The sequence below is a fragment of the Dryas octopetala genome, chromosome 1, assembly GCF_963921425.1.
Source record: "Dryas octopetala chromosome 1, drDryOcto1.1, whole genome shotgun sequence".
In the NCBI taxonomy this organism is placed as follows: Eukaryota; Viridiplantae; Streptophyta; class Magnoliopsida; order Rosales; family Rosaceae; genus Dryas; species Dryas octopetala.
In genome coordinates, this window is record NC_141366.1 from 11193639 (window position 1) to 11218432 (window position 24794).

Genomic DNA, 24794 nt, shown 5'->3' on the forward strand with positions numbered 1-24794 from the left:
ATTGGAGTTCCAAATTCATACATAAGAGGGATTACCAAGAAAACAAATATGTGGCTACCGTGTAGAAGAGAAAAAAAAAAAAAAGCAATATATTAACCACTAAATTAAACAAAAAAGGGAAGAATGAAAAATTGAAAAAGATGAGAGATTTTCTTGGGTCTTGCTGCTCCTACAGAGTGGAAGAACATGGGAAGAAGAAGAGGAAAAAAAGAAGAGAAGAAGAGAAGAAAGACGATGGCGAACTCACGTTGCAAGGAAGAATGTGTAAAATAAAAGGATATGTGATGTAAATTGCAAAAATCAACAAGGGCGTTCTTGGTATTTTATAAAATTTCATTAATCATATGCCGGTTCTTTCCACTTCCCGTCAAAGAGAATTTCAAAAGTAGCCTATGGATAGATTTTAAAAACTGCTGTCATTGGCCCATTGTTGTGAAAAAAAGTTGATTTTACTTATCTTACCAAACGGACTTTGGCCTAGAAATGTTAAAAATAAGCGATTTTAATCTTAAAAAAGTAATACCAAACAGGGCCTAAATGATACTCCTTGTATTAAGATCAATTATATCTTAATTTGTGTTGCTATATATGTTAATTTGAATCATATACATCAAAATTTATATGAAGAGGGAACAGTATTTATCAATTAATTGGAAATGTCAACTATATCCTATTTCATCAAACAATTTTTGTGACATTCAATAGCATGGATCATTTATCAACCTCCAATGTTTTGACCTTTTTTTCTTTTAGAAATTTTTATAAACAGAAAGAAATAACTCAATTATAGGCCAAAAGAAGAAAAGATCGATATTCAAATGATATCATAAAAAACAATAAGCCGTACCATGAATTTCATGACAAATTTCACAATATATTGTACCGCAAAAAGAGAATGACAATTAAATCACAAAAGGGGAAACAAATCTTGGGTACTTCAATTCATCATAGGCAAACCCTACGTCGAACCATATATAATGGATGTCACACTAGGAGATAAAAAAACCTCAAATCTTTGCAACAAGTACCCCCAAAAAGAAGAACAAACATGGGTTTGGGTTTGAAATCTTCTATAGGGTTGAGGGTTTTCTTGTTGTTGTTCTTGTTGGTATGGGTAACAGAAGGTGTTGATCATCAACCCAAGTTCTTCAATGTGATGGATTACGGAGCTGTTGAAGGTGGAAAAACTGACAATAGTAAGGTAAAGTAATGTTTTATGGCTCTCGGATTTGGTTTACTGTGTGATCGAAATTATGGATTTGAGAGGAAATGTATGCTTTAATTTGTTTCAAAATAATTGTTCTGATATGGACAATTTTTGTTATGTATTATATAATTTATATGCACTAAAATCTTCCTACGCATATGCCTGCATCAGTGTTGAGTGTTTGAACTCTGACTCGCTTACTCACTGATCAGTCACACGAACCTGATATCTGCATATGCGCGCATATCTTTATCATAATAATATGTAACTAAGCAATAAATTGATTACTCTTTTTCAATGCATTTAGGCATTTTTGAAGGCATGGAGTGAAGCATGCCAATGGAATGGAAGGTCAAGGGTGTGGGTTCCAAAAGGAACATTCAAGTTGTACCCAGTAATATTCTCAGGTCCATGCAAAGGTCCGATAGCGTTTGTGATTCTGGGGACTTTGAAGGCTTGTACTGATCCATCAACCTTTAGTACTGAAAGTTGGATAAACTTCCGGTACATCAATCAGTTGACGGTAGCCGGAGGCGGCAACTTGGACGGCCAAGGAGCCTCGGCTTGGCACATGAACAGTTGCAGGACGAATCCCCAATGCCAGGGTCTCCCTATTGTAAGTTTAATATAATTCCATTCATGTGATCACAATTTCAATTCCTAAGTTTTGTGGTGTATAACGTTTGAAATTTGACATTTTTGCAGTCTATGACTTTCGACTTCGTCACAAATTCAAGGGTTCATCACTTGAGATCATTCAACAGCAAGAATGCCCACTTGAAGCTTTTCGCATGCCGCAACATGGACCTATTTAAACTCCGAATATCGGCCCCCGGCGACAGCCCCAACACCGACGGCATAAAAATCGGAAGCTCGTACCGCATCAGGATCTTCAACACTGCGATTGGAACTGGCGATGACTGCATAGCCATGGTGTCCGGAAGTGAAGGAATCCACATTTCTAAGGTTGTGTGCGGGCCTGGGCATGGCATCAGCATCGGAAGCCTTGGCTTGCGCGACAAGGAAGACGACGTAAGAGGAGTGATTGTGAAGGACTGCATATTCCGGGGGACTGATAATGGTGTGAGGATTAAAACTTGGGCTTCTCCATATGAAAGCAAGGCTTCGAATTTTACATTCCAAGACATTTTCATGGATGGTGTCCTCAATCCCATTACCATCGATCAAGAATATTGCCCCCACCCTCATTGCAATCAACAGGTATATTCACAAACTATCAATCTGAATTATTAATCAAATGATTTCTTATTGACAACAAAAGTATTCATCAAAACAATATCCACGAGGGTTTTTAATTCTTCTTCTCTTCAGATTTCTTCCCATGTGCAAATCAGCGACATTACATACAAGAACATATGGGGAAGTTCCTCTTCACAAGTGGCAGTTACTCTGAAATGCAGCCGAATCAGGCCCTGCAAGAATGTAGTGCTGGAGGATATCAAGTTGTCCCACAATGGTCCAGGAGGAGGGGCGAGTTCGCTGTGCCAAAATGCAATAGGCGTCTCTCACGGCTCACAAAACCCTCCTCCTTGCTTAGTATAGTGCTGCTCTTTACAGCTTTTATGTTTTCAAGTGATCTCTGGCACCCATGTCTTTTTGGGGTCCTAGGGTATCTATCTAGTTGTAGAGGGAACATTTTCTACATTTCATGTCCTAGACACTCTGTGTAATCAACATCTAGTATAAATCTAAATGGGTTTTCTGTTTCATCCACCCACTTGAATTTCATGTATGCTTCTCAAGGGGGAATTTTTTGTTGTTTGGCTATTTATGAATAAATTCGTATAAACAAGAGCTGTAGACAAGCCTTATATGGAGGCCTAAGGCAACTATCTGGAAGAGGAGGCAGCCTGTTCACCTTCCTTTTCAGTAGGCAACTCATCATCTTGATTAGTTTGCCAAGAAGACAATCCAACTCCTCCTTTAGTCGGCCATTACGATGCCACTGCTCAATTCTCCCTATAATCCTTAGTATTTTAAAATGCAAACTTCACCTAAGTTTCTAACTGCCCAAATCATAAAACATGTAATAATCTGGTCCCAAGTCCCAACAATCATCACAACACATGTATCAAGTCAAGCTACATATTATGCACTTCTTGATTGGAATCATTGAGGGGCCTGATACTAGATTAGAAAAAGATCATTAAGGGTTGCAAAGGAACCTAAGTTTGGGAAAGGAAGAGCTACATTTTTTATTTTGTTTCTTTTCAAAGAAAAAGGAGGAGGTTTAGCCTCTGTCTTTAGTGCGAGGCTAAATGATTTCTACCATTGGAGATACAAAACGCCCACTGTGCCTGGTTTCCTTAAGTCTACCCATCTAGACTTACTCCCATCAGAATTTAACAACAGTGAGACATTGGTAAACTGTAACATACAGCCATTTATTCAGTAAATACAAATTGCTACGTAAGCTTTCTGAGTGCGTGCACAAGTGTGTGCAAGGACATACTCACAATCACAACACAACCGAACTGAACCGAACTAGAACTTTGAAATAAATTACTAGGTTATAAGGTACGATTGTCAAGATCCAAACCATCTTTTAAAACTTCAACTGAAGCAGGGTCCTAATACTACAGTCACATAATAAGAACCACTGCAACGAAAAAGATGGAAATACTGAAAGGAACATATGATTAACCACCCCCTTCAAACACAGCAAAGTTCCTCTGCAAGCTCACATCAAGCTCCATCCACGGATCTTTTCCTATGGCGTTGGTTAATGCAATGTTGGACGAGTGACACGTGGCCGCACAGGTGTCTTTGAAGGGCTTACCCTACAAAATCACAGTAATATCAAGATATGATGATATTGACTTGAAGAGTTAGGATAAAACTCATTTGGATCAGAGACCACACCTGATGGGTTGTGTTCCCAACACCATCCCACTACAATTCAGTGCAAGTATAGCACTTTCTGCCTGTTCATCAAAGCAACAGAGTAAGGCAATAGAATTTTTCAAGGCAAAGATCATTTATTTGGAGGATATTACAACAAAATATTTTCTAATTCCTCAACATTTTGCTAAGCAAATACCAGACAGAAGAAAGGAGGACAGAGAAGATAATGACAATGTATCTATACATCTATATATGTATTAATATAATGTTATATATTACTGTCAGGCTATCAATTAAGATCCACATATAGACATGATTCCACATGATCCATGGTCTTGATTGTGCTTTACGGTCTTAAACTCACCATCACAAATTCAACAAAAGCTATACGAGTTGAATGCACATGATCCCCCAAAAGCCTCAAACGAGTAACCTGCAGATGTTAAAAAGAAAAAGATCAATATCAAATTACCTTTCATACCAAACAATATTTACCTGAAAAATGAAAAACGAAAAATAACATGCTTTGAAACCCTTCCTACCTCACCACAAGCTGTTTCAAAGAAATTCTTCACTTCAGCTTGAGAAACCTGCACATACAGGAAAACACCATAGATTCCAGTTTTTCAGTTGACATATATGCACATATAAAGGATGCACCAATCCCACATCCATCATCTGGGATACAAGGATGCACTGAGAAAACCAATAATTTCATTCCAGTAAAACAAGAAAAGTGTATACCTTCTTATCGATATTTGTACAATACACAGTCCTGCTACACATTTCCCGTTCATCTTCCGACTGCACATGAAATTATAAATATCTCATGAAGCAAATATCTTCTGAGTGCAACCTTACAAAAACAGAAGTGCGTGCATCTTTCAGAAAATAAAGCCACGAATTTTTAGAGAATTGTTGATACCCTAGGGAGGAATGTAGGATTCACTGGAAGGATGGCAGTCTTTGAAGGTAAGACCCTAACTGGATAGTACCCTAGCATTGTCCCACCAAGGTTCAAAGCTGCTCTCGCACCATCTGTTGACAGAATGTCCATGTAACAAGCAACATATGAGCAATCATAAGATGTAACAGAAGGCTTGCAGGCTAAAAAAAAATCCAACTTACACTCATCAGCAAACTCCACAAATGCAAAACGGAGTACTGAATGCGGATCACCACAAATTCGGCAATCAACAACCTTCAAATATAAAGATTACAACAAAATTTCAGGTATGTCATCTAAGTCATTATTAAAACCTGGTATCCTTGCAGAAGAGATGAATTACATAATCTTTGGCATTAAGAATAATGTTTGTGTGCCTTTCAATGATTATGAATTACAATAATTCAATGGAAGGAACATAAGCATCAATCTTGTTGCCAAAGACATAAGGAAAAACATTTAACCCCTCATGCAGCTAGGCACAAGGCATAAACCTTTCAGATCAATAATATATACGTGCGTGCGCACATGTAAATATAAAACTTTCTTATGCTTCAGCACAGATCAGTCAATATGAACACTGTAAAAAACACAAAAAGTCGGATGAGGAAATTAGAGGAAGAGTCATGTTATTTTTAGAGAGAGATCGAGTGAGAGAGAGAGAGAGAGAGAGAAATAATTCCTTTAACTTGCTTCTGATTATAGGTTAATTACAGAGTTATAAAATATAGGAAGGATTAAAGCCCAGAGTGCACTGATAAACCACGAAGCACAAACACTGACACATAGCACAGGTATCAGATGATAATGACATAGAAATAGGGTCAATCTCTAAAAAATTAGCACGCAACATGTGGTGACACAAATATAAGTATATATTTTCATAATTCTCTATGCATATTTTTATCATTTTTTTTCTAACCCCCTTCCTGCTTATGAATTCCAAGTCTTCATAATTGAGATATGTCAAACCAAAAATTTTATATTTTATTTTTGAACATGCATAAAAAAGTGAACGATATGGGTGTTGAATTCTGCAGAAGTGCTGGATGACAAAATTATTATTTATTTCGGACACAAATGCTGTTCAAGTATTGGTATCCCCTGGGTGTCCAGTGCAGACAGCAACAGCCCACAAATAAAAGTGTTGGTGATTCATAGCCCACAACCTTTCATAAATAGAAATAACTAGTTCTAATGGAAACCCAGAGTATGTGCAAAACCAGAAGGGGTAAATGCCATCATTAACAGCAGGCATCCACCATAACTCCATATACAATAAAACATCATAAGAAATTTAAAACACCTCTATAGCCCAAATCACAAATCACAGCAGAAACATCATACAAAAGAAGAGATTCATTGGAAGCACAATTTTTAAACCTTATGATTATAAAAGCTTCACAAAATTTTACAGGTTTATAGACTGCAAGAGAATATAGTGCAACTCTTGCAGTTCTCTTGCAGTGAAAATGTAACAGTTAATAGGCTTATTTGATATTGGTAAGCCTGCAAGAGAACTTTTACTACGTTGGTTTTCCTGCATAACATTATTTTAAAAACTTAGAAGATATTGATTAGACTGTTCAAATGCCTTTACTCAACTGCTGCATGTAAATCTTATAAGGCTTAGCAACATCTGATAGTCACTGGGACAACTTGGAGAAGCTTATGAAAACAGAGGAAGCCCAGAAAATCTCATTTGAGATCTTTACCAACCCAGGAAGCCCAGAAAAACTTCACTTGGAAAATAGTAGTCTCATTTATACAAATTTAGGAGGAAAGCGACATAAAATTTTGAATGAGGTTTGACATCCATAAGCAAACAAAGAAGCCCTCAAACTTCTTAACATTTTTATTAAATTATTTTTAAAAATAATATTTCAATCACATTACTTGATACAGAACTGACTTATCTAAAAAGAAAAAAAAATCCTAATACAGATGCAACAATACAAACACAATATTCTTGGCCAGAAGCGAGCATCAAGGCAAGCCTCAAAACTACCTTGAATCCATGTGTGTGGATCAAGCCAAAGGTATCAATTCATACAAACAAGTCATGCATACAACTAATACAAGATATCATAAATAAATTTATTTATGTACCATAGAAGTTTCAAATACAAATACATTGACAATACTCTTAAATGTAAAATTCCAGAGGATAATCACATGGAATTTAGCAACACTGCTGCAATTTACTTTGTCACATGATCTCAGTCCTCATTGTTTAAAATGAAATGATTTTTATAAGGGGACAAACAAAACATGAGAAACTTCATTTTGGGAGGAAAAAGTGTATTGTTATGGAATTATGCTCTATAAGACTTGAACAAAGAATTCTAGATAAATGAAGAAAGAAAAGGAAACACCCAGGTTTTGAATTTACAAATTTATTGAAAAACCACTTTCTAAAATAAGAAAACATAAAGCGTAGTTTGGGAAAGTAATACGACTTACTTGTCCACAACTACTAAATATGGCAGCAAGACGCTCTTCGGTAACCTAATTTAGAAAGAGACAAGTTTTATAACGGTTATTCGTTTCAAATCAGAAAGAAACGACAAAACCAATATAGGTATCAGGATCTTCTATTTCACTTACTTGCTGATCAATATCAGAAACATATACTGTTCGTCTAATACTATTTTCCCGCTCAGCTCTGAAAGCTCTCCCACTTAACCTTCTCTTCCCCTGATTATAGTTATTTCTTCTCTGGAAAACGCAAAAAGAATAAATTAATATAACCAAATACAATGAAGGAAAATAACCACATGTGTAGTGCGTAACCTTATCATAAGCAATTTCATGAAACTTATCTTTTCATCCTATTCTTTTCTAAACAAAGTCCGTTTCATCACAAAAAAAACTTCTTCAAAGGTTCTCAATTGATAAGAATTCCAACAACTAAATTATTATTATAATCATTAAGAATGATAACTAAAACAATAGAAACATTAATAGTAATGGTAATGATAATGATAACTAGAAAAATGCACCAAACAAAACCCCATGTTGAATAATAAGAGTAAATTGCTAAGCATATCTCAAAAAATTTTGCTAATCGAAGGTGCCACTGAATTTCCAACACAAGCACCCAAGGCATACAAACATAACGGAAAATACATTAAAAATTAAAAGGCCAAACACAAAACATAGAACTCATTTACTCACAACACGAACAAGTAGAAACTCCAACTTCAGATCATGAATTCAAACCTATCAGTAAACAACTGAATTTTAAAGAAACTATAGATACGGTTACAATACTGGAACCCATCCTTTTCATTTATATCATACTACACAAGCAGTAAGCTTTCTCATAAATAATAATCAGTAAGACAAAAAATGTTGCAGAAGAAAATTCAAGAACCCCATTCACCGACAACACGAACAGTTCCCAATTCAACTGAGAAACCCAATCCAAATCACATTACATCCAATTACAATAAATAAATAAATAAATAAATGAAAGCCCACAAAACCCATTTAGCTAAATCCAAACATATTCATAAGAAAAACAAAATACAAAGCAAACCCAATTTATTTAAAACAAAACCAAAAAAGAAAAAACGGATCAAAAGAGAATGATCAGTACCCTTCGATTGTTGGGCTGATTATCAATGGCTGAGAGCTTATTATTATTGACAGCGAAAGAGTTGTCAAAATTGGGATGTTGCTGGTGAACATAAGAAGGGAAAAACTCTTTGGCTAAAGGGTTCAACTTGGTGAACATATCCACCAGTTTCTGCACATCGAATTCGGATTTGGATTCGGATATGGGTTTTGGCATTGAATCCAAGTTTGAGTTCTTGGCAGGGGCTGCCTCAGCGGAAATCTCAGCAACCGCAGCCATAGAATCAAAACCCCAGAAGAAAAAAAAATGAAAAAAACAAACAGCAACTACTACAATAATAGTAAAAACTATATGAGAATTCAGAAAGAGATTTAATTTAATAAATTAAACTATATCTCGTTTTTCTTCTTCTGTGTGTTTGTTGCTATCCCTCTGTGAACGAGGGTTTAGAGCTAGAGATTTTGGAGCGTAATTCAACGAAAATAAAATAGCTGAAATTGTGAGAGAGAGTAAAATAGCTGAAAGAGGAATATGGGTTAGTGGAGAATGATCAGAGCTGAGGTGGGGTGATGGAAATGGAGGTGTTAATAGGAGGAGCAAACAGTTGGCCTTGGGCTTTGGCTTCTTATGCTAAATGCTATGGACCCTTCACTCTCTCTTTTTTTCTCTTTTTATGGGTTTTTTTGGTTTTTGGGTTCCGGATTTGGCTTTGTTTCAGAGAGGGAGAGAGAGAGAGAGAGAGAGAGTTTTCGAGTGTGAAAATGAACGGGGACGTTAAAAATGGTTAGGAAGGACAGCTAACGTAAGATGACTCCAGCAATAACAAGATTTCCTTTTTATTTTTGTCTCTATCTTCTTGCACTCTGACTCTCTCTCTCTCTGATGTGTATTTTATGTGTAAGTGTACCACATAGATACATCATTCATAACTACCCGTATCACTCCTCTAAGGTTTTTTTTAGAACTTGATAATAAATTAAGACTATGTGGATAATATGGATATTGTACCATGTATAAGAGATGTAATAACGGTAAAAAAATTTATATTCTAGTAATGAAAAAGTGACATCAAGATTTCAGAGTTAAGAACATGTTTATATGTCATATGCTATTGTTAATATCATAAAATGTTTTCACATATGTGATGGACATAGAGGAGACACAAAATAACTAATTAAGATTGTTCTAATAACAATATTTTCAATCTTAAAACATTTTTAATTCCTAGTAAGTGTTAACAATATATATTTTTTTATGGCTTTGGTTAATTTGAATATTTGATAATGGCATATATTCATTTTACTGTTTGTTATGTTTGAGAATATATATATATATATATGTAATGTCTATAACTTTCTACTTTATGCCTTGTGCAATTTTGCGTTGTTACAAAGAATAGGTTCTTGCTTTTAGGCAATGTGGTTGGTTTAGGGTGTTTTGACTTTTGGTTGTAGGTAGAATTAAAGGGTATGGACCATGTGGCATGTGGGGGAATTTTATGTGCCACATGTTAATTTTGGTTTCTTTTTAAGTAGTCTACTCCAATGGAATATATGTAAACTGATGGGCTGTCTACTATTATAAAATCCTTCGGAGTTGGTGGTGATGGTCAAAATTACATTTGTAGATCATGAATATATGTCATGGTCATGAAACATGTGAGAGTGACTTTCATGGGTTTTCTTCTTCCTTTCTTAAGGTTGGAAATTCTTTTTAGGTCCATTTGCAGAAGTCCATTTCAAATTATGATACAACAAAAGGTTTGGTTAATCTATTATTATTAAAAAAAAAATTTCTTTAATACTATTGTAAAAAGATGAGTCTTTTATACTATATTTTAAATAGAGAAGACTCTAGGATTTCAAATGATTATTTTGTGAGTAACTATTTCAAATATATTGTATCTAGTTATTTAAAATATATTCTTTTTTACAAATGTTTTATAGTTTATCCAAAACGAAATTAGTTTTGCTATCAAATTCAAATCTTTCCTGTAAAGATTTGTAGCTCTAGTGATCAAAATTCAAAATTCAATTCACCCTCCTCCTTTAATCTCCGTTCTATTGAAATTGAAATTAGATTACAATCTTCACCACATTTATAGAGAACAAAATTATGTTGCACACTCCCTTGCTACTTTGCTAGTATGTTGTTTGAAGACCTTTTGGTGTGTCTAGGCCCAGGTCCATCCTGATATTATCTTTGTTGTATTTTGGGCTTTTTAAACCTATCAGTTTATCAAAAATAATTGTTTTTTTTTTTTTGTCTAAAGATTAAAGAAAGCTTGATCAAGTATGGAATGATGATAGTAAAATGTTTATTTGTGGGTAAAATAGCTAAGAAATTATGATTTATGAGGCTCACTATGATGGTGAATTTATAAAGTCCATGGGTCCCAACCGCCCTCAACTTACAACCACAGGCAAATATACAATCATTAATTGTTAAATAACATAAAATAAAAAAAGAAGAGTGCAGACTGTAGATGCACTTTTTCTTTGTTATGTATTATTGGATAGAGAATAGAGGTGAGACTCTTTAGAGAGCTGCCGAAACTGAAATGTATAAATAAAAAGAAGAATTGCTGAGCATGAGAATCACCTTTCTGTCTTGTTCTATACTTCTATATAATTGTAGGTTTGTTGCTTGTTTTTGTATGATTAGCGTGGGCCTATGGTAGATTGTTTTGTCAATGTTGAAAGATTTAGGCATTTGTTTTTGTACTTTGGACACATAAATCCAATTAATGTGACATGCAACTATTGTTAAATTAAATACCTCACGGAGTCACGGGTACTAAATATTTATGCTTGGGAAATGGGCCTCAATGATCGGTATACTAACCAGCGCAGAAGAAAGAGAGAATCAGAAGCTTGAGATTACAGCAAAGGGCCCACTGGCCCGAGATTATATATATATATATACATTTATTCTATTGTATACTCACCCTGTATTCGCATATTCCATTCATGCATATGCATGTACATGTAGTATGCTCGTGTACCTAGGAGGCTAGGATTTGATGCGTGTTGAAATTTGTATTCAAAATGTGAGAGGGTGATGTAGAAATAATAATAAGTTTGTTATTTTATTACCAAATTATAATGTTTTTTTATTTTAACTATTAAAATATTTATGTCATTTTACTTTATATATTAAATTTCAATTTAAGTACTAATTTAAAAAAATATAATTATATCGAATTGTGACTATCTAATGGTCATAACTTTTTTATTGATTTGTTATTTTTTCAATATTTACAAGGTTTAAACTTTAATGTTTAGTATTTGGGTTATAGGATTTCATCTTCTAAGCCTAAATCAAAAGTATTAAACCCTTAAAAGTTTTGAATTTTTATAAATTTAAAATAGTCACAACTGTATAACAAACTGATTTGTGACCTAATCCAAAATGTCTTGCTTTAAGTTAGTACCTAAATTAAAAAAAATTAGTGTTTTGCTATTTTCCTAAAAAATTATTAATATTTAATATTTAATTATAATTTTCTAAAAATAATATGCATTCTTATATTTTGCAAAAGTTGGTTGATGAGTCTAATTACGATTTATCACGAATCCATACACACAGACACCTTAGTGACTACAGAGATGGTATCTTTTGTAACAAATTCCTAACTACACTCCTTCGTAACCGTGAGAGGGAACATGGGTTGACCTTTCACGCATTGTAAATTCCTGTCTACTTCGATCTTCCTCCTACTTATACCCAATTTGGTTCATTTTCCTTTCTAGTCTATTTTTTCTGGAAAACTTTCCTTTTTTCCCACAAAAACAATTCAATTTTCCAGGAAAAATTTAATGGGGAGGACTGGTTTGTTTGATCTTGAAAGGCACTTTGCCTTCTATGGAGCATATCATAGCAACCCAGTTAACATTTTAATACACACTCTGTTTGTGTGGCCATTATTCTTTACTGCTCTTGTTCTTTTCCACTTCACACCTTCTCTCTTCAATTTCCCATTTGGGTTTTATGATCATGTTTTTGTATTGAACTTTGGGTTTGTTTTGACAGTGATCTATGCTTTGTTTTATGTAGTTTGGACAAGAAAGCTGGGTCCTTGGCAGCTTTGCTCTGTGTTCTCTGTTGGGTTGGAGCCAGTGTTGTTGCTAGTAAGCTTGGGCTTTCTTTGTCATGGAAGGAGGTGCTGGCTGCCCAGTTGTTCTGCTGGGCCGGACAGTTCATGGGCCATGGGGCGTTTGAGAAACGAGCACCAGCCCTACTGGACAACCTTGCTCAAGCACTGCTAATGGGGCCTTATTTTGTGTTGCTTGAGGTTCTTCGATCAAACAACCTTTGGCTATGAGGCTATGAGCCTTATCCAGGGTTTCATGCAAGTGTGAAACAAAAGATGGAAGCTGATATCAAGGAGTGGCAGCTCAAGAACCAAAAGAAACTCTCTTAGCTTAGATTAGATGTTCCACAATCAAATTATACTAGTTTTGGTTAATTTGCATCCATATTTTGTCAACTCTATATCCTTCTTTCTTTTTGTTCAAATGCAACTTGCATTTTTTATGGGTATTGCCAGTTGCTTGGTTTGTTGGGATATTTGCTTTCTTGGTCAGATTATTTTTAATGGTCTTTTGCCAGTTGCAAGTTGCTTTGTAATTAATGCAACTTTCACAAAGGAATCTTGTGTTATTTTGTTCAATAAAAAAAACCCAAAGCTATTCGTGTGGGATAATAAGCTAGGTTATAGGCTTATAGCAGTACACAAGTTTATAGTTATGGCATATGCATAATGCACATTTTAGTATTAAACTATATATTGTAGATCTTAACAAATTATTCTTATTTTGATAAGAAAAACATAGATAAGAGTTTTCTTCTTTAATAACCTCATGTTGTTCACTAGCTCCAACTTGCTCTAAGCCCCTTGACTCCTTTTAGATCATTGTATGTGTGAGAATATGAATATAGAGTGTGTTGTTCTATATTAAAAAATTACAGTTTTATATAAGGATTTTAGGTCTTTTTTCCTTTTGTCCAAAAAAAAAGGTTTTTTTTTTTTCTATTTTCAATTAGTTTTGGGTTAGATGCTCCAACTTTTTTCATAATATGGATCACCCATGTGTGATAGGCTAAGTGAACACACGTGAAGGTGAAGGGGAGTGTGAGAATGTGGGATGTCTCACATTGAATAATTACAGTAGTAAATCTTATATGAAAGGATAAACAGTTTGGTTGGTCGAAGACCAGAAAATATAGGATTGGATGAACAAAATTAACAGCAACCAAATAAATCTTCAAATATTATTTTTGGGTCAACAAGTACATAAATGCATAGACAAAGAAAAACATAGTTAACAATACATGGAGATCAACTTTAATTTTTACCCCATATTTCTTATTCAAAAAGAAAAATGTAAACAACAATAAGCGTTTTGAAAAGCACAGGTGATGAACTCCTGCTTGCGTTCTTCACTTGAGTGAAGTTCTAAAGCCATCTTCATGACCTTGAAGCAATTCAACAGGAAAAGAATTGAATGGTTACCTAGCTTGATGTGTTGCAATCAATAAAGGTTTTGGAATTGGTTGCTCGCGAGACAGAGAGAATGGAAGACTCGAATGTGCTGAACGGCCTGACGGTCTTCACTACTCTTCTGAAGATTAGCAATAAATTCATAGTGCATTTCATATAGAAGCAGTTTGTCGAGTGATTTAAGACGATGAATGCCAACTGGAAGAAGCTTCAAATTCCAACATTTAGACATGGTTAGCTTCTTAAGCTCAGGCATTGCCCCCTCCTCGACCACCATCATTTTTAGCTGACCAAATTGTTTTATGTTTAATACCATTAGTTTCTTAAATGTTTGGGGTTTGAACACCAGCTTTCCCCAGCGTAATAGTCAACCAAATCGAGTTCCATCAAATTGGGCAAAGCTTGAAGGGCCTTAAGTGGGTTGGCAATGCTAGCACTCAGTTTGACCACTTTAAACTAATCTTGGCCAAACACAATTCCCTTCCATCTTCTTTTCTGAGATCTGTCACCCCCAACTTTCTCAGACCTACTAACTTTGCCATGGCTTTTATGAATACTCTGTTTCTTTTCACACTAATTAGTGACAACTTTTGTATGGAAGCTAAAGCTCCAACATTACCTGCAGCAGCAACCTCTACTTCTTGGACAGCTCCGAAGGTCCCACAATTCTTGACGTGATCACAGCGGTCAGCGGTTGACTAAAAGGTTACGCATATTGTGGAGTTCATAAATCTCTTCTGGTAAATAGGTCACCTGAGTTTGCTTGAGATCCAAGGTTTCCATTGAGATAACTTTCTGCAACCTCCTCCATTGTCTGAGCCCTTGTTGCCATCACAAAGCCTTCGGCAATCCACATGCTGGAGTAGTTTTCTGGAAATAAGCCAAAGTAGAAGAAACAACTTTTAAGATTAATGCTCGGGACATTGCAGCCAAATATCTAATCGCCTGAGAATCGAATGATTCATGCCACGTCCACTTTCAGAGCCAAGGCTGTCATGTACCTTGTTCCACTCGACCTTGGTTCGTGGCTTGTTTGCTAGCAGCATACCGACAAGTGAAATTGAGAGAGGCAAACCTCGTTTTCTGCCACCACTTTTCTCAGTAGTCGCAGGAAGAAGTAGTACTACTGGTTGTTCCTGCTGCCTTTTTGCCTCGAAATTGCATAAAATGCTTACTAAGAGCTCTTCGTCTGGAAAACATCCTTTGCAAGGATGGTTTTGCAAAGGATGTTTTCATCTGCTTCAACAACTTGTAAACGGAATTGGGATTGGAAAGATAGGCAGCAGGACTACCATATATGATCCATCTCCAAGTGCAAAAAGAGACCTGAAAACTCAACCACAATTCTTTTGATTCACAACTCAAGTGTTTTCCAATGACATGCAGGGCCATGAATTTTGACTTTCCATTTTTCTTTGTTTCTGGCTAAATGACACTTCCTCCGTACATTTTCAACTTTCGTCCTATATTTTCAATTTTCAGAATTTTAGTTATGTACTTTTATGACTAGCTATTACATTAAAGCTTCGTTTGGCGCTGCTTCTCAGAAGCACTTTTATTTAGTAACACTTTTATCAGAAGCGCTTATGTTAAGAAGCACATATAAATTTTTATAAAACTTCTAAGTTGTTCATGCAAAAGCACTTGAAAGTGCTTCTTGATAGGTGCTTCTCAAAAAACCCCTTAGAAGCGCTTTTATCACTCAAAAGCACTTCTAATTATTTTTGCCAAACGCTACCAAAAACGCTTTTACTAATTTAAAAGCGCTTTTGACAATTTTAAAAGTAGTGCATGTGAAGTCAAATTTGTCTATTTTAAAGGCGGAAATTTGACTTCACATGCACGTATTAATTTCCTTCTCTCCTATTTTCCTAGACTTTGAGGCTTTTTTTGGCCTACACTTGAATGCCCTTTCAATTAGTTTTCCAAATTTTTTATTTTTGCCTGATACTTTTCTAAAATTATTTAAAAAGGGCATTCAAGTGTAGGGGACAAAAAAAAAAAGCCTCAAAGTCTAGCAAAAAGAAGAGAAGGAAATTAATTAAGGTTATTTAGAAGTTTCTTGCCATCCACGTAGTACAGTTGGCAGTATTAAATTGTTCCAGGCCATCAAACTAAATTATTTTGATTGGATTGACTTTGAAAGAGTTGACTAGTACATCAACGATAGCCAAGTTTCTCATGCAAGTGGTCCTTGTACTTGAAAATGTTGACTTTGCACATACATAAAAATATAAAATGAAGTTATCGGATAAAAAAAAAACATCTTAATTCCCTTTTCTTTTCAACTATCTACCGTAAAAAAAAACATATTATATATATATACAAGGAGCTTCAAGTGTAGAATGTTATATTTATAGGATCTCAATGTGTGGCTCACTCCACATTGTATTTCAATGATCCGAACCGTCTATTTTTTAAGTCTAAGACCATCCTTACAAAAAATTAAGCAAATAAAAAATAATTAAGTTATCAAACTTTGATCAAATAAATAGATAAACAAATTATTTTTGATAAACACTTAAAATAATGATTATTTAATCAACTATCAAATAGTTTCCGATTAACTTTTGCAAATACGATCTTTCAATGGAGACAAAAAAAGTAAACGGTTCCGATTATTGAAATACAATGTCGAATGAGCCCCATGAGAAATCCCACAAATAAACTTAAATGTGAGATCTCACACCTGAAGGGGCCTATATATATCAGGCTCATTCCGTTGAGGTATATCTCATCTTAAACATGATGAGGTATGGTTTGTGGGACCCACTCCGCATTGTAATTTGATGATCGAAGCCGTCTGTTTTCTAAGTCTCTATACAAGGATTATCCTTATAAAAAATTAGGTAAATCAGAAATCGTTTAACCATTTGACTAAAGGGCCATCATCCATATATTCGTCTATTTATGTTATCACAATTAAATTATAAATACTGATTTGATTGCTATTGGGAGGTTGGCTTTCTGTATATCAGATTATTTTAATGATCGTCCGGTCTTCCCTAGCTAGTTGCTAGTTGGTCTCTGTGCAAATGAATACAAATTACACAAAACAGTAATTAAACAACTTATAATTAAGGGTTTATTTTATATTTAGTACCTAAACTTTGACTCTTATCTTAATGTGATACCTAAACTTTTATTTGTCCCAATTGAGTACCTAAACTTTTATTTTGTTTCTAATAGGTACCAAAATGAATTTCTGTTAAAATTGTCAACAAAAGTTAGGGGCAATATAGTCAAAGTATATTTTAATTATTTTCTTTATATGTTTAAAATTATTAAAAAAAAACACACAACAAACAAAAATAATAATAAATTATAAATTTTTTGAAGTGATTATATTGCCCCTAATTTTTGTTAACAATTTTAACAGAAATTCATTTCGGTACCTATTAGACACAAAATAAAAGTTTAGGTACTCAATTAGGACAAATAAAAATTTAGGTACCACATTAAGACAATGGTCAAAGTTTAGGTGCTAAATATGACAAAAACTCTATAATTAATTATTTGATAAAAAAAGTTTTTATTTTTCTTATAAAGCATTCTAATGTTTGAACTTTGAAGCACATATCATATTCATTTTGTTTCATCAAACAGATGACCTCAAACTTTTAAAAAAATGGTTTTCTCTGTCAGTAGTTTTGCACACATGGCGCACAAAGAGAATAAGTATATATGAAAAAATAATTGTCTATTATTATTATTTTTTATGGAATAGGATTATGTGTTTAACGAAATATAGTTTGGGAGATATGCATGGGCCTTGAAAGGTGATTTGAGATGTATTGGTAATGGATTATAAAGATATACAGAAGTTGGACATCTCCAACATGCACCTCAGTTGGACATCTCCAGAATTTGGACATATCTAAGTTGAGCTTTTTAGATTTTTGGGTCTACGTCGACTTGATATTATGGGTTGATGTTATGGTCGACAAGTTGGTTGACATTGTCCCAAATAAGACTTGATATTATGGGTTGACGTTATGGTTGACAAGTTGGCTGACGTTGTCCCAAGCCTTATTTGTATATTGATTGAACATGATGAACATAAAGAACAAAATCATGAAGATGAAATTCAAAATTATGAATATGATGAACATGAAGAACAAAATAAGGTGGCTGCAACAATCATCTAAGAGTAATTTAGTCTGAAAATTGGTCAAAAAAGAGATTATAAAACAATTTGCTCTAAAAAGTGAGTTATTGAGTTAAATTTCCTAAAGAGGTTGGGAGAAGTTTTAGACACATAATGATGTGGTTAAAAGTTTAGATAGATTACGAGATACTTAAGTTAGTAGATAAGTCTAATCCGTGATGTAGATATACATATATATCGTGTAATCCATAAGGAATATTTCTCTGGTGCAAAATAAAATTTACAATATTCTTAAGAAAATGTTATTAACACTCCAAAAAAGTCATCCTACACTTCAAATATAAGAGAAAATTTGTATATTTTGAAGTGTATCTGTGTATGATAACATTTTTAGAGTGCCAATAACGTCACCCTATTCTTATGAAAGGCGTAAAGAATTTTCCACTTCACACGCCTTCTCCCTACAATTTCCCATCTGGATTTTATGATCATGGTTTGTATTTATTTATTTTTTTGGGTCAAAGATCATGGTTTTCTAACGAATTTTGGGTTTGTTTTGATTGTGATCTATGCTTTATTTTATGTCTGCTTGGACAAGAAAGCTGGGTCGTTGGCACCTTTGTTCTGTATTCTTAGTTGGGCTGGAGCCAGTGTTCTTGCTTGTGGGCTTGGGTTTTGTTTGTCATGGAAGGTTGTGCTACCCAGTTGTTATGCTGGGCTGGACAGTTCATGGCCCATGGGCTGTTTGAGAAACGATCTCCAACTCTTTTGGACAACAATATTTGCTTAAGCACTTGTAGTGAGGCCTTACTTTGTGTTGCTTGAGGTTCTTTAAACAGCCTTTGGGCTTTGGCTACGAGCCTTATATACCCCAGGGTTTCATGCAAGTGTGAAAGAAAAGATAGAAGCTGATATTAAAGAGTGACAGCTCAAGAACGAAAAGAAACTCACTTTAGCTTAGATTAGATGGACCACAATCAATTTATACTAGTTTTGGTTCTGCCCCTCTGCCCCTGCAATGACATGAATGCATTAGTTAATTTGCATCCTTCTTTTCTTTTTGTTCAAATGCAACTTGCATTTTTAATGGTATTCCCAGTTGCTTGATTTCTTGGGACGTTTGCTTTCTTTGTCAGATTATTTTAATTTTTAATGGACTTTTTCCAGTTGCAAGTTGCTTTGCTAATGCAACTTGCACATAGGAATCTTGTGTTATTTGTTTAAGTGACAGAAAACAAGCTCAAACACGAAGCTATTGATTGGGATAATAACTAAGCTATAGGGCATTTATGGCATATGCATAATGCACATTTTACTATTTTACTATATAGTGTAGAGTTTAACAAATTGTGTTTATTTTAATAAGAAAAACATAGATAAGACTACATAGAGATCTATTTTACCCTCTAAAATAAAAATGTAAACAACATTAATAAGCGTTTTAATGAGTATTGCAGATGGACTCCTTGCTTTCTTTACTTCAATGAAGTTCTAACTTAACCTATCTTCATGACCTTCAGTCACTCCTGCCTCTGCAGCTGCCTAGAGAGGAAAAAAAAGGGTCAAAATATGATCAAAATCATTGATCTGTACATAGCAAAACTACAGTAATTAATTCAACAAGAAATAATTGAATGGTTACCTTGTGTTACAATCAAGAAAGATTTTGGAATCCAGTAAACATTTGGTTGCTGTCGAGACAAAAAGAATGGATGACTCGAATATGTTGAACCAGATGACGGTCTTCATTACTCTTCTGAAGCCTGGCAATGAACTCACTGTGCATGTCATATAAAAGCAGTTCGTCGAGGAATGTAAGACCATCAATGCCAAGTGGAAGCAACTCCAAATTCCCACATTTAGCCATGGTAAGCTTCTTAAGCATAGGCATCGCCCCATCCTCGACCACCATCGTTTTTAGATGATCAAATTGTTCTATGCTTAACACCATTAGTTTCTTGAAGGTTTGAGCTTTGAATTCCAACAAATCCCCAGTGTAATAGTCAAACAGATCAAGTTCCATCAAATTGGGCAAAGCTTGAAGGGCCTCAAGTGGGTTGGCAATGGTAGCACTCAGTTTTGACCACCTTAAACCAATCTTGGCTAGACTATCAAGCTTGGGACTAATCCACTTGGGTAGCCTTTCTAGGCGGCCTTTCAAATTTAGACGTTGGAGAAGGAGAGGAGGTCCCTGATGGTGATGATCAGGGGAACATATTATATGATCCAAATCAAGATACTCATCCTCCCTTGTTGATCTTACATCCAACGTTGAGAGATGCTCCAATTCCTGAACGGCTAAACACAATTCGCCTCCATCTTCTTTGTTGAGATCTGTCACCCCCAACTTTCTCAGACCAACTAACTTTGCCAAGCCTCTTATGAGCTTTCTGTTCTTCTTCACATTAATTAGTGACAACTTTTGTAAGGAAGCTAAATCTCCAATATTGCTGCCTGCAGCAACCTGTACTCCTTGGACAGCTCCAAAGGTCACATGATCACAGCGATTGACTAAAAGGTGGCGCATATTGTGGAGTTCACATATCTCTTCTGGTAAATAGGTCACCCAGGTTTCGCTAAGATCCAAGGTTTCCAAGAGTGCAAGCTTCTTTATGGACTTTGGAATTTCTTTTATTTTGGTTTGTCTCAGACTAATGTACCTTAAGAGAGTGAGACCAACAATTTGGTCGGGAAAGCTCTCCAAAGGAGTACCTTCCAAATCCAAAACCCTTACATATTTGGAGGTGTTAAGTACCATTTGAAGGTTAGAATAAGGACTTGTCTGCCCATACACTAGTAAAGTACGAATATGTTTCAAGTGATCTATACCCCAAGACCTTGACAAATCGATACCAAGGTAATGAACAGAAAGGCGTCGAATTTTCTTACCTGAAGTACTACTTCTAGTACTAGTGCTTCTGCTGTTTGAATCCAAGACAGTGATGAAATTCTCAGCTTTTGAAATGAGGAACTCGCGAACAAGGTTCAAAACACGACAACTCCTCACTTGTCCATCGATTTCCCTTGAGCTGGCATGAACCAAATTTCTTCCTACGAGTTCATTGAGATAGAGTTCTGCAACCTGCTCCATTGTCAATCCTCTTGATGGCATCACAAAGCCTTCAGCTATCCACAAGCGAATTAGCCTCTCACGCCTGATGGAGTAGTCTTCTGGAAACATGCTGAAGTACAAAAAACAACTTTTGAGATTATTGCTCGGAAGATCCCTGTAACTTGGCTGCCAAGTGACTCTGCTGATAATCGAAAGATTGGATCCGGGTCTAATTTCAGAGCCAAGGCTGTCATATAACGTCCTCCACTCCGCCGTGGTTGGTCGCTTGTTTGCTAGCAAGGTACCGACAGCTGAAATTGCGAGTGGCAAACCTTCACACTTTGTCAGGATTATTTGAGCCAATTTATCAAGCTCAGGTGGACAATTGTGACCACGAAAAGCCTTCTTGCAGAATAGATACCAAGCTTTTTCCCATGGTAACCCATTTCTCAAATCATGGATATACTCAGAGGACTTTGCACAAACAGAAGCTACATCAGACTTGCGAGTAGTTATGATTACTTTACTCCCACGCAAACCATCTGGTAAAGCATTTACAATGACTTCCACAATTTCTTTCCTCCAAACATTATCTAAGACAACCACAAACCTCTTTTGCTGCACAAGTCGTCCCAATTTCGCTTTGGCGTCCTGAAGAGGAAGCACTAATTCTTGTTGCTGCTGCCTTTTGGCCTCAAATTTGCTTAGAATGCTTCCCAAGAGCTCTTCAAGGGGACGTGAAGTCACATCAACCCAAGCATGGAAATCAAAGAACTCTTGGACCCTTTTGCTCTCGAAAACATCCTTTGCGAGGGTGGTTTTGCCAGAGCCGCCAGGACCCTCAATCGAAATGGTCAAAAGCCTTGAATTGTAATCTACTTGCATCAACTGTTTGACAAGCTTTTCTTTATGCTCCTCAAAAGTCAAATCCCACTATTTCGTCTGCTTCAAGAACTTGTTGGTAATGGATTGACAAACTGTGATCTCCCTGCTGCAGTCTGAGGCTGCTGAAGCTCTGGCAGATTTCTTCCGAGATATGAAGTGTACTCCTCATTTTCTCTTTCATGTCTTTGATTTTAGAGGACAGCTCACTCCTTGCCTTCGTCACACTGGGAAAATGACGAACGTCGTGGATCACCCGAGTGACTCTGTGGTGATGGCCGTTTTGTCGAACCTGAACCTGGAACTTGTCCAGAGCATCCTGAATCTCATAAGCCATGTCTTGGACCTCGATTGCTCTATTTTGATGCACTTGGGTGCCTGATTCATCAACCTGTTGCTCCGATGAGTCTCTTAGATAGGCTTCCATCGTCTTCAACAATGTATGGGCTGTTCCAACAACCTCGCGGACCTCAGTTTGATTGTTGAAATGATATTGGGTGAGGATCACCTCAGCTAACCCCAATGCTAGTGAAACAACAAGTTCAGCCATAGAAGAATTGGTGTAGTGCAAGAAGATATCTGAAAACCCAAGTGGTCTGCCCTCTAGTACTTATTACTAGAGGACTAGAAGAACAAAAGCAAACTAGTTGAACTCTTGAGTAAGAGAAAGGCAGAGAGAACTCTTTTGAATCACAACTCAGACCCCAATCTGATGAATTTCCCACTTACAGAATTCAGTATTTATAGACCCTCTAAACAAGGCCACATGAAGTACAAAAATCAAAATAACTCTGTCATGCAAGTGTCAATGCTACACACGAAATTGCCTGGGAAGTGGCAGAGAAAATGGCCAGAAATACAAGTCTCACATTTTTTACTGAGTGAGGTACCACAATTCCTAGCTTGAGGTTGCAAATTGCATGGAAAAACTAAATAATTAAGAAAGGTCTCTAAGTCTAAGTCTTTCCCAACGGGATATGCCCCTACTGATTACCATGCATCATTGCATTTATTTTGACTTTTCCTTTTGTTATTTTTTGGTTTTTCAAAAGACATTTTTTGTTTTGTTTTAAAAAAAAAAAGTAATAAAAGAATGAATAAATATCATTTTGCAAAGCAACTCGCAAGGGAAGACCATAAAAAACCTGATAAAGTAAGTGAACCTCCAAAGATAATCATTAATAAACGATGTAGTTGCCATAAACTGCTAACTACAAATGATCAACTAGCCTTAAACAAATAACTTCATTAATATTAATTAATGTATGTTCTTCTAGAGTCATCATCCAAGCTAGTCAATGCAGTGTGTGACCTTTTCTTCTTTGACTCTCTCCGTCTAGCTTGCGTCTAGCTTGGATCTGTATGACCTTTTCGTCATGGTTTCCAAAATAAATTGAAAGCAATTAACTTAAAGAGTGGTATGAAATTTTGATAAAATCTTCAAAATTTCTCTTTTTTAACTAGTATCGATACTATTAATAATATATTTTTTAGTACATTTCTAATGCATTTTTATTGATATTTCTATGTAAAAACTCACTATATATATATTTATATACATTGTTGATTTGTTCCCTAAAAGGGACATCTACTGCAAATGAATCCAAATGTGATTGGCTCCCATTTTTTTAGAAGATGTTATCAACAATATATGTTAAATATGGTGCACATAATATTATTGATGCAATTAATTAACTCAAAGAGAAATGAAAAATAGAAAAGAAAAGTCTAATACTACCCAATGGCGGGAAAAGCCAAAGTATTTTCCTATGGCAGGGCTATCAATTTAGACTTCTTATTGCCTTTTTGTCTTTTTGTCTTTTTTTTTTTTTTTTTCTCTTACAATTCATTCACCACAAAGATGCTTTCAAGTTTCAAGTCTGCATGCATGCATTACCCAAAAAGAAAAATTGGGGGTCATATCTTCCATCAATTCCTAGGTGTGCATCTGGTGTCGTTTTGACTAGAGCTTCAAACATGCTAGATGTTTTATAAAAATCTGTTTATCATATAAGTTGTTAGTATTTAGCTTTCTGTAAAAAATTTGAACTAGGTTTCAAAATTTCTCTTGAAATTTTTTGTTCCACCATTGAAATTAAGCCAATATTGTGCAAGCAATGTTTGGAGTAGGAGTAGTAGCTAAGATAGAACTCGATTATAGTGAAGGTTTGCACAACCCATACCCCACGTTTGGGCCCGAGATGCCAGCCCATATTGGGTTTTATTTGTTAGTGTGTTAGCGATCCCCATTAGAGCTTCATCAACCATTTCATCTAATGGGCCTGAGGTACTAATTTAGCCCACCTAAGACCTACGGATCTGCAACTCTTTGAGGAACATTGTGCAAAACATGGGTTTCAATGACCACCTAGGATTCGGCCCAAGAAGAAAACTGACTCAAAAAAACCATTGTCATTCTTTGTAGAATATATAGCCCAAAACACAATCTCAATCCTATAAATTAATTAAGGATCTAATCTATAGTTTGTTGATGATTTTATTTCTAGGGTGGAGGGTGCAAATACAACTAATAACCTTAGAAAGGTTATAAGACAAATATAAACACATTAACATTAAGATTTGTAAAATAATAATAATAATAATAATATTACTTCTAAAAATAGAAAAAAAAAAAAATGAATCTTACAAGT

At 35.3% G+C, this 24794-nt stretch overlaps 3 protein-coding genes and 3 pseudogenes across 4 annotated transcripts; 3 read left to right on the plus strand and 3 right to left on the minus strand.

Moving 5' to 3' along the window:
- The first annotated feature begins 1141 nt into the window (after window positions 1-1141).
- On the plus strand, window positions 1142-2808 carry LOC147297798 (exopolygalacturonase-like). Its single transcript, XM_086229826.1, has 4 exons — window positions 1142-1201; window positions 1515-1823; window positions 1913-2428; window positions 2540-2808. Exons 1-4 carry the CDS (start codon window positions 1157-1159, stop codon window positions 2768-2770), a joined length of 1101 nt encoding a protein of 366 aa, XP_086085952.1. The 5' UTR covers window positions 1142-1156; the 3' UTR covers window positions 2771-2808.
- Window positions 2809-3703: 895 nt separating this feature from the next.
- Window positions 3704-9338, minus strand: LOC147297799 (polyadenylate-binding protein-interacting protein 9-like). Of its 2 annotated transcripts, XM_086238790.1 has the most exons (10): window positions 8620-9338; window positions 7626-7736; window positions 7482-7526; window positions 5201-5273; window positions 4998-5110; window positions 4817-4876; window positions 4615-4662; window positions 4437-4505; window positions 4091-4152; window positions 3704-4008 (listed from the first exon to the last, which is right to left on the minus strand). In XM_086238790.1, exons 1-10 carry the CDS (start codon window positions 8875-8877, stop codon window positions 3951-3953), a joined length of 897 nt encoding a protein of 298 aa, XP_086094916.1. In that variant the 5' UTR covers window positions 8878-9338; the 3' UTR covers window positions 3704-3950. The 2 variants fall into 2 exon arrangements, with proteins under 2 accessions (XP_086094916.1, XP_086094909.1); XM_086238783.1 differs by lacking the exon at window positions 4091-4152.
- A 3078-nt stretch (window positions 9339-12416) lies between these two features.
- LOC147297800 (2-hydroxy-palmitic acid dioxygenase MPO1-like) lies at window positions 12417-13021 on the plus strand (annotated as a pseudogene).
- A 5608-nt stretch (window positions 13022-18629) lies between these two features.
- Window positions 18630-19170, plus strand: LOC147297801 (2-hydroxy-palmitic acid dioxygenase mpo1-like; annotated as a pseudogene).
- A 693-nt stretch (window positions 19171-19863) lies between these two features.
- On the minus strand, window positions 19864-20367 carry LOC147297802 (disease resistance protein RPM1-like). Its single transcript, XM_086229752.1, has one exon. The coding sequence runs from the start codon at window positions 20230-20232 to the stop codon at window positions 19864-19866; it is 369 nt and encodes a 122-aa protein (XP_086085878.1). The 5' UTR covers window positions 20233-20367.
- Window positions 20368-20426: 59 nt separating this feature from the next.
- On the minus strand, window positions 20427-22824 carry LOC147297803 (disease resistance protein RPM1-like; annotated as a pseudogene).
- Between the last annotated feature and the right edge of the window lie 1970 nt (window positions 22825-24794).

Bases quoted from the DNA above. Each gene is read 5' to 3' on its own strand.
- LOC147297798 (XM_086229826.1), top strand. From the start codon at position 1,157: ATGGATTACGGAGCTGTTGAAGGTGGAAAAACTGACAATAGTAAG. The intron at 1,202-1,514 runs GTAAAGTAATGT...CAATGCATTTAG, and splicing joins GAAAAACTGACAATAGTAAG to GCATTTTTGAAGGCATGGAG. The intron at 2,429-2,539 runs GTATATTCACAA...TCTTCTCTTCAG, and splicing joins ACCCTCATTGCAATCAACAG to ATTTCTTCCCATGTGCAAAT.
- LOC147297799 (XM_086238783.1), bottom strand. From the start codon at position 8,877: ATGGCTGCGGTTGCTGAGATTTCCGCTGAGGCAGCCCCTGCCAAGAAC. The intron at 7,737-8,619 runs GTACTGATCATT...TGCGTTTTCCAG, and splicing joins ATCAGCCCAACAATCGAAGG to AGAAGAAATAACTATAATCA. The intron at 4,663-4,816 runs GTATACACTTTT...CTGTATGTGCAG, and splicing joins GTACAAATATCGATAAGAAG to GTTTCTCAAGCTGAAGTGAA.
- LOC147297802 (XM_086229752.1), bottom strand. From the start codon at position 20,232: ATGGAACTTGATCTGTTTGACTATTACACTGGGGATTTGTTGGAATTC.